The 9,714-nt window shown below is 41.0% G+C and overlaps 1 protein-coding gene across 1 annotated transcript in view; it reads right to left on the reverse strand.

The window, feature by feature from the left end:
- Window positions 1–5,600: 5,600 nt before the first annotated feature.
- The window catches only part of ABRACL (ABRA C-terminal like), an 11,553-nt gene continuing 7,439 nt past the window's right edge, over window positions 5,601–9,714 (reverse strand). Inside the window, exons 2-3 of the mRNA XM_024194925.1 lie at window positions 8,508–8,574; window positions 5,601–6,143 (exon numbers count right to left, since the gene is read on the reverse strand). Of these exons, the coding sequence (XP_024050693.1) occupies window positions 5,959–6,143; window positions 8,508–8,568 (246 nt within the window). The 5' untranslated portion in view covers window positions 8,569–8,574 and the 3' untranslated portion in view covers window positions 5,601–5,958. The remainder of the gene's footprint in view (window positions 6,144–8,507; window positions 8,575–9,714) is intronic.

Here is a 9,714-nt window from a genome sequence, read left to right on the forward strand (position 1 = left end):
GCCCCCCCCCCCCCCCCCCCCCCGCCTGCAGCCACCACTAGTTAAATCCCCCTCCCCCCTTGGAGCTGTATCCTGGGCACACACCACTCTGCCCTCTGGAACTACCCCTAGTATAAGGTGCACCCATTAGGTTAGATTTTGTCCTTTAGTCTAGATAAGTTGTAATTTCATTTTGCATAGCTGTAGTTAAGTTAGGTTTAGAAAATTGCTTGCATTGTACCCTGTAAGTTAGGCTTAAAGAATTGTTGCATTGTGTTTTGTTACTTGCTAATTTGTGTAGTTTTGGTTAAGTTAAATCATAAATAAGATTTTGCTGTGTTTTGTATAACTGTCTCTCTGCTGTTTAAACTTGCAGCCTGTCTGTTCTGTGTCTCCCTGAGTTTAAATCTCCCTCCACCACGTGCTCCTCTTCCCCCATCCCCCAACCTCACTTCCCTACCACTTTCTTTCTCTCTCTCTCTCTTCCCCTCTGCTGTTTAAACTTACAGCCTGTCTGCTCTCTCTCTTTCTAGCATAAACCCCCATTGGTTACCCCTTTTCTCTCTAACACCCCTCACATTTTACATTTACACCACTGGGACACATTTTTACCTAAAGTTGTTGGTTATTTAACCCATTTTACCCATAACTGTTAGTTGGTTATATGCTGCTGTGACACACTCTTTACATAGAAATTGTTAGCTACCTGTTACATTTATACTTCAGTGTTAATTGGTTACCAACTGTATTGTACCCCACTGTATTGTACCCCACTATTGAAACCCCCTATCCCATTTACTAGAAGAACCCCCCCCATCATTGTCTATTGTAAACACCCTATACACCCCATCCCATCGTATTTCATTGTTAAATTCCCACCACTTCCTTTTTCCTTTAATAAAGAAATTAATTGGCACCCCACCTGTGTGGTAATTGCTCCCCAAGATCCCATATACCTGCTGGCAGGGACAAGTGCCTTCACCTCCCACTGCCTTCAAAACATCGTCTTTTCAGGCCAAACCAACCTTCCAAGACAAAGTTATAGTGGGGTCTAAAATAAAGCTTTGCAAAGAAATCTGTTTGCAACCTTAGCTATGGAGAGTGGCTGCTGCCTCTCCATAATTCAAATTAAAACACTTTTGAATTTATATAGCATCTTTCATCTAAGCATTGCAAAAGGCCCAACCGTGCAAGAAACTGACTGTGCTCCTCTACCCAACTTGCTATCAGAAGGCCAGTAAATACTTTCTGTTATATGTGCCTGTTTACATGTGTTCATAACTTACTGAACCTTCTTCCTCTGGGAAGAAAATCTCAAATTAGTTTCACACTGATGGAAAAAGAAACATGAAGGGTAAAAGGATGCCGTCACCTGCCAAAAAAATGGTAAATCCCATCCAGAATCTTGAAAAAATATGGGGTGTGTGTATATAAATAAAGACACAGGGTAAGAGTCCGTGCTGCGCCTCGCAGGAGGTACAGCACAGAGGCATAAACCAGGCATGGGAGGGCAAACATGGCTTTAAGACTCCTTTGTACCACCAGAATCTGGGCAGCTCTGGGTACCTGCACAGCCCCTTGAGTACATGAGATCAGTGCCAGATGGAGCAGGATCATGAACATGAGACTTCTGTATTGTGAAAATGCTGTACTGGGCAGCATTTAGGTCTGATTTTAAGCCTTTCCCTGAAAGGAAGTTTGATACAGATTTGATCTGACAAGACTTTAAGTGTGTGCTTGTAGATCAAGCTCTCCCCTCTCCCCAGGTATAAGCCTGATATTTAACCTCTCAGAATATCCCAGGTGCTTTGGTGAAGATAAGTATAATCTATGGTGACATCTAGGCTACACTGTGAGAGAACACTCCCTCAGGAAATATACAGAAAGTATCTGCCAGAAGACAAATTCAGTGGCTTAAATATGCATTTATTCTGTGTTAGGTGACTAAAATGATACTCAAAGTGGTGAAACTAAACAGAACTGCCACCATTGGGAATAATTAATTAGAACAATTTTCCAATGGTAGCTTTAAATAACCAGATCTTAAAGTTCATTGGCTTTCTGAAAATGTTGTCTTTGCAATTATTCAAGGCCAAAGCATAGCCAGTTTTTAAAACTAATCTTGCAAATATTCACTCTAAGGATCCTTCAAAATTACTGTTGTAATGGTGCTACTTTTTAACTTGCCTTTAGTTTGATTTTAAGGCCATCTTTAAATAAAAATTCTGGAGACTTCTTGCCTTTGAAAAAGAAACCTTCAAAAGATCAAGCCTTGGGAGCAGAGGAGCAATTAGGCCTTGACCAGAATCAGAAATGTGCTTTCAACATTATCTGTGTTAGCAGCAGGTTTAACCTCTGTAGTGGTGGCACTTCTCATTAATTGTTTTGTCTGCCTCCTTTATGCTAGATGTGATGTCTCTGAACAAACGCCCCAAGGGACAGCCTAACATAGGTTTAATGGACAAGTTTCTGACTACAGCTGGACTGGCAATGTCCGGCAGCAGGGGAACCAGAGAGTATTCTTGGCACTCAATGCCTCACCTCAACATTTGATATTTAGCGTCACAACCTTGTGGTACTTCCCTTGAACAAAAATGCTTTCTTAACTACTATATTTCAAAGGTATTCAGGCCTTAGAAGCATTTTGTTGGGAATCATCAAATTCATATTCTTTGACCCAGGCCACCCACATACAAGTGGGTTGCAAATGGCTGTCAGAGCTCTGATGACACATTTTCCATTTCTGGATTGTTCTGTTTCAACTTACTTTGTTCATTTACTTCTTGCTGTTGCTTGACTGTGACTGAGTGCAAAGTGAATATTGTGATAAAGATCTGTTGCAGAACCAACATGTTCCATACTTGCCTTTCCCCCTGACCAAGAAAGGACATGACACACTGTTCTAGACCAGGACATGTACAGCTTATTTGTAATGTCTTGACACCATGCTTCTTATAGTGCTATTTTCAGCCATGGAGTTTTCACTTAGGGTATGCCTACACTGCAATCCCAGGTGAGACGGCGGCACAGGTAGACATATCCATGCTAACTTTACCCATGCTAGCCATTTCTCTAACCTGTTTTCCATCACTATGTCTGACACTGCTGTAGCCACATCCACACCCTGGGGCATTCATTCACAGATCTGATGATATTTACTTGTGGCAAGAGGAGCCACAGAATCGATCTCCTAGTTATTAAATATTCTGCCCATATTTGAACCTTCTTCCATGGATGCGGAAGAAAAATGGCTACAGCGAATTCAGCAGACTCTACACAAGCATTGACTGCTGAGATCTTCAGGTACATTCTGTGTTTTGCACTTAAAGCAATATTTTTGGTTATACAGCATTGTCATACCATATATTCTAAGCTTTCAGGAACAGAGAGCTAAAATGAATCCTTACTTCCCCGTCAGTAGATACACTACATGCTCACAGTACTGTTTCAATTGATTCTTATAGACTTGCTCTTGATTTCTGGAGTGAAGTGTCTCAGTGCCCTTGTAGTTAACTGGAAGTTTCAAGGTTATTTCCCTGCCATACCACAGCATTGTCTTTCCTATCCTGAAAATGAGGCAACCCTGAGTAATATCACTTGAACTTTCTAGAACACCCATGAGATCCACTGGAACAAGTTTTCTTTGTGTATCCACCATGCACAATACTCCCAGAAGCCCGGGATACTCTTATCAGCATTAGAAAAGGTCTAGCTCCATAATATGTGGAAGTGAAAAGAGCACATATGGTATGTGCAATCTAGCATGTGGAATCGTCAAATGAAAACACTGCTTTAATTGTGAAAATCTGAGTGAACTTCATTTTGCCCTGCTTGGGAAATCATGCTCCAAATCTACAGGAAGATATGATATCTATGGAACACATCAGAAAATTTCAGCATTTTCAAACGCGTTGATACTATAAATTGTATTGGTATCACATGGAATAGAGACACTGAAGTTTGCATATATTAAGGAGTTAGCAATGGAAATTATACTCATCTAAAGCTTTGTAAAGATTCCCTAATGACTTGTGAATTTCCTGTGCCTAAAATAAAAGTAGCCTCCCACTCTTCAGGTACTTTGCACATGTAACCTGGATCAGTTTTCCTTGTATCTGAGTTACTTACCAATCAACTCTCTGAAGATCTGGCTGCAGACAAGGAATAGAGTAGTAGACAGTCTTCTGGACTCCCTGTTGCCTGTCCCACACAGCACCACTCCTAGGTATATTAATCCCTTTAAAAATTATTAGTAAGATGGCTGTCTCCCTAATAGAAGCTCTCCTTTTTCTCTTCTGCTTGGTCTAAAGTATACTTTCAGTTACTGATTTGGGATAGGACAAAGGAATAGGAGAAGCTAGTGACTTCTGTGAAAAAGTTAGTCACAGACTCAGACTTGGAGTCCTTCCTTTCGTGGATACTCTGTTTGAACAAAAGTGTTTGGGGAACTCAAGTAGATAAGGCTCTTCATCCATTCCCTCCTAGATCTAAAAGTTAAGGTGGGGATGGATGAAGTGAACCTAATGGAGCTAGAGGCTTTCTGTAAGCAACACATTCACTGAACAACCTGTATTTCTTAACACTTTTCAGACATACTTAAGAACAGACATACAAATTTCTCTCTTCTCTTGAATTCCACCAGAGAAATCAAGACAAAAGTGCAAATACCACTAAAGCCAAACCCCAGGAAGGGAGTTTGGAAGTAACTCTGGGCCTGTGGGCCAGATTCAGACCTTTGCCAGCACTAACTGCACAGGGACCTAGGGGAAGCTGCTTACCATTCCCCTGTTCTACTGCTGGGGACAAAGGTGCAGCCTATGAAAGGTAGCTGGGGCTACCTTAAATTGTGCTTCCCCCATCACAACTCTTATGGGGCTAGAAGCAATGGGGAATTGCTGGGTTGTAGGTCCACTTCAGCCAGGCCTTCTCCTACTCAGAGGAGGGTAGTGGGTTACAGAGGTGGTGCAGAAGTGGCAGAGTTGGGGCAGGGCTGGATCTGAACTAGGGGGGGTTCAGTGTAGTGGGGGAGGTGAACTAGTGTGACTGTAACACAGGGGTAAATTATTCCCATTCTGTGCTTTGCTGATGATGGAGTAAGGACCCAGTCCATTCACACAGACCACTCTGAAGCCAGCCTATGTACACATCTGACTCTTTAGAACACTTTATTTCCACTAAAAAAAAACAACTTTCTTTGCTTTATTTTTGCCAGTTCAGGTTATTTTTACCTTTCTCACCAGCCAAATTTCCTGTTAAATTCATGGTGATCCCTGCTGACAAGTTCACTTCTTGTTTTAGTTACACAGAAGGAATCAAATAGAATGAAGATTCCATGAAATTCATAGACAAGACTGAAGATGAACAAGTTGAACTCCTCTAATGATCAATATTGTTAATCTTTATGATCGGGGAAATCAAGCCCATTTCCTGATTTAAACAAATTCTGCAGTTCACCTCTCCTGCTCTCGCCTCCTCCCCATGGAATTTTGAAATAAAATGTGGCATTATATTGCAAAACTATTTCCATTTCTCTAGCTCACTTTCAGTGCAATCATTTAGCCTTTTTACTTAGAGTAATTCTATTTGTTTTCTACAAATTAAAGGAAACAACAACAATTACATACATTTAGGCATGTTTTATTTTATACTTTCACAGCAGATTTTGGTTTGTAAACACAGATAAGTTACCAGTTCTGTCTCTTCTTTCATGGTGACAATAACTGAGAGATACATTTTAAAAATGCATTACCTGAGTTAAAAAGAGGAATTTTGTGTCCTTTACCTTACAATCATTTACAGTAATGTTCACAGAAGGAATACAAAAAGGAATATTTTCCAAAATAAGACAGTCTCCTTTTTACTATAAAGTTCTAGAAAAATACATCAAAACACGCTAAGATGATTTGCCTTGATCTTAAATGTCTGCATATCATTTACCTGAAACAAATTAATTGATACACAGGAGAAGTGCAAACTGCATTAGTCCTGCAGTAATAAAATATCAACATTGTCATGAACACCTTGTAAAAGTAACTCTCCTGGGTAAGTAACAATCTTCCTTCGTTTTGCAGCCTTAAGAGTGCCCACTAGGGCTTCAAAGAGGTTGGCACATTTTTCATCAGCAAAGAGCACACCAAACTTCACACTCAGCTTTCCATCAGCATCTAAATCAGAGATAGGAGTGTTACAACACATGCAGATTGTCCTTCAGTTGGAGGACTATTTGGAGGTACTGATATGAAATACAGTCAAAACACAACAGGAGACTTGGGTTGTATTTCCAACTCAGTCAATGATCTTTTGTGTGACCTTGGCCAAGTCACTTCACCACTCTGATACTTACCTTTCTTTGTAAAGTGGGGATCTATGGATGAAAAGCACTATAAGAAATTATTATTGGAGCTGTAGAAATTGATTTGTTTTAAAATAGTTTCTTGTGCTGGTTAACATTTAAAGTCCAAATTGAAAAGCTAATGTGTCCCTCCTTGCCTCACAAAAATAGCTCTCTTGAAGTGGTGCAAATTAATTTCAAAACAATCACTCAATCTACATTCACTCTAACAAGCAGTATAAACAAAATTTAATTAATGGGTTTTTTATTAAAATAAATAGAAATAAACAGTTACACTTTCATAAAGCTAGAATAACAAATTAGCAAACCAGATCCTAGTTGCACACATTTCTTATTTTATCATTATAGACACTTTTTTTTTAATGTAGAGTTCTAAGAATGTTAAATGTGATATATTGCAGTGAAAAGAGTAGTCTTTGTTCTAAGCAAGTTCATGGAATTTGGAAATGATTTTCAAAGACATTGAGCAACCACCTACAAGAGCACTCTTCCCTTGCATCATAGAATCATAGGACTGGAAGGGACCTCGAGAGGTCATCTTGTTTAGTCCCCTGCACTTGTGGCAGGATTTAAGTATTATCTAGACAAGTGGTTCTTAACCAGGAGCCCAGAGCCCCCTGGGGGGCCATGGGCAGGTTTCAGGGGGGCCGCCAAGCAGGGCCAGTGTTAGACTCGCTGGGGCCCAGGGCAGAAAGCCAAAGCCTCACCACATGGGGCTGAAGTCCAGGGCCTGAGCCCCGCCACCCAAGGCTGAAGCCAAACTTAGCTTCACGGGGGCCCCTGTGGCATGGGGCCCCAGGCAATTGCCCTGATTGCTACCCCCTAATACCGGCCCTGGCTTTTATATGCAGAAAATATGCATACCTTTCAGTTGTTGTGACACAGGTGGGCCAAGGAGTTTTTATAGCATGTTGGGGGGGGCCTCAGGAAGAAAAAGGTTGAGAACCCCTAATCTAGACCATCCCTGACAGATGTTTATCTAACCTGTTCTTAAAAATCTACAATGATGGAGATTCCACAACCTCCCTAGTCAATTTGTTCCAGTGCTTAAGCACCCTGACACTTAGGAAGTTTTTCCTAATGTCCAACCTAAACCACCGTTGCTGCAATTTAAGCCCATTGCTGCTTGTCCTATCCTCAGAGGTTAACAAGAACAATTTTTCTCCCTTCTCCTTGTGACAACCTTTTATGTACTTGAAAACTGTTATCATGTCCCCTCTCAGTCTTCTCTTCTCCAGACTAAACTAACCCAATTTTTTCAATCTTCCCTCATAGATCGTGTTTTCTAGACTTTTAATCATTTTTGTTGCTTTTCTCTGGACTTTCTCCAATTTGTCCACATCTTTCCTGAAATGTGGCACCCAGAACTGGACACAATACTCCAGATGAAGCCTAATCAGCGCAGAGTAGAGTGGAAGAATTACTTCTCATGTCTTGCTTATAACACTCCTGCTAATACATTCCAGAATGTTTGCTTTTTTTGCAGGTCTTACGCTGTTGACTGATATTTAGCTTGGGATCCATTATGACCTCCAGATCCCTTTCCGCAGTACTCCTTCCTAGGCAGTCATTTCCCATTTTGTATGTCTGCAACTGATTGTTCCTTCCTAAATGGAGTACTTTGCATTTGTCCTTATTGAATTTCATCCTATTTACTTCAGACCATTTCTCCAGTTTGTCCAGATCATTTTGAATTTTAATACTGTCCTCCAAAGCACTTGCAACCCCTCCCATCTTGGTATTGTCTGCAAACTTTATAAGTGTACTCTCTATGCCATTATCATGCTGAATCATTACTTCAGTATTCACTTCAAAGGGAAGAATGCTATTTCCTATAATACCTGGGCTGACACTGGAAGACTCCCATCCAGCTAATGACCAAGGGTAAAATCCTGTCCCCACTGAAGTCAATGGGAGTTTTGCCATTGATTTTAATGGAGCCAGGATTTCATTCCAAGGCCCCCAACCTGGATTGACTTATGCATGTACTTAACTTCATGCATAAGAGTAGTTCCCGTTATGCAACCTGGGTAGTGCCATTGAAGTCAAAGTTAAATATATATGTACGTCTTTGCAGAACTGGGGCCCAAGCCTTCTTGGTTGATGAGTCATGTCACGTTCACAAGTTGACATGGTAAGGCTAGACCTGTGTGATCAGTGAGATTACAGTACTTACTTTTGGTCCCCAGCCGCCGAATCTCCTCAACTAAGAGGTTAATTTCATGTTCCACATTCATTGTAGTCTACAAATAGAGTAAATGTACATTTAGATAGATATAAGGTATTAAGACCAATCTCTGCAATTTCTTTTAACTCATCTGATCTGATCCTTGTTTATATATCTCCAGTGTTGTCAACTCTCATACTTTTATCATGACTCTCACAATATTGATATTTCACTCAAAGCCCCAGATTTTGGAGACGTGATTATGTGACAAGCAGGTTTCAGTATTAAAAAGAGTAGGTTTCTAGCCCTCATGGTTTCAGAGGAAAGCTTGAAAAAGTGACACAAATGCACTCTGTAGGCTCAAAGCCTAGAAGCCAATAAAAAAGAACCCCAAATGTATTAATTTTTTAAAATCTCATTATATTTAGGGAGCAAGTCCTGATTTTTGAACATCTGGGCTTGACAATGTTGTATATCTTTGTACGCTGGTGACTATTTCACCAGCCTAGGAAAGAGCCAGTGCCACACCTGAGTCCATTTCAGGCCCTTGTCTCCAGGCACAATTTATTATTCAAACACCAACCACAAAACAAAGCAATTCATCTGACCAACTTCAGTCCCCAGAAGCTTTTTCCTTGCCTGTCTCAGCCAGCTGCCCTTGAAAGATGACACACCCTTTCCTTAAATCCCCTGCTAGATCATGTGTCAGGCAGGTAGCCCTTAAAACTTTCCTGATTGTTTTACTCTGTCAGTCTTCCCTGCCTCCTGCCATCCTCTCATCTTTCTGCCTGCAATATGGCATCAGTGCGGAGTCTCAGCACCTTATTTTGGGCCCACAGTCATGCATCTGTAATCTCTAAGGTATTATCATGGCATTCTAATGTGAAATGCAAGGCAAAGACTTAATAGCTGTGTCTGCCCTAAAAGGGGTTTTCTCCCTAAAATTTCCCACAATTACTGTAGCTAGTGCAGCTCCACCAGTGGGAGCAACCTTGGGAGCACTCTAGAAAAGGCTCCAGGCAGTCACTGGTGTTTTCAGGTCCACAGGCCAGATCATCAAGTGGTATAAATGAGTGTTGTTCCATTGAAGTCAATGGAGCTAAGCCAATTCACTTGAGTTGAGGATCTGGCCCAAACTAACCTAATCCTGCTCAGAGCAGGTTTACACAACATGGGGGGTTAAAAGGCCAGTGATCACTGGTACTTTATCTACACT

Source organism: Terrapene carolina, unplaced genomic scaffold (genome assembly GCF_002925995.2).
Source record: "Terrapene carolina triunguis isolate 2854851 unplaced genomic scaffold, T_m_triunguis-2.0 Scaffold85, whole genome shotgun sequence".
In the NCBI taxonomy this organism is placed as follows: Eukaryota; Metazoa; Chordata; order Testudines; family Emydidae; genus Terrapene; species Terrapene triunguis.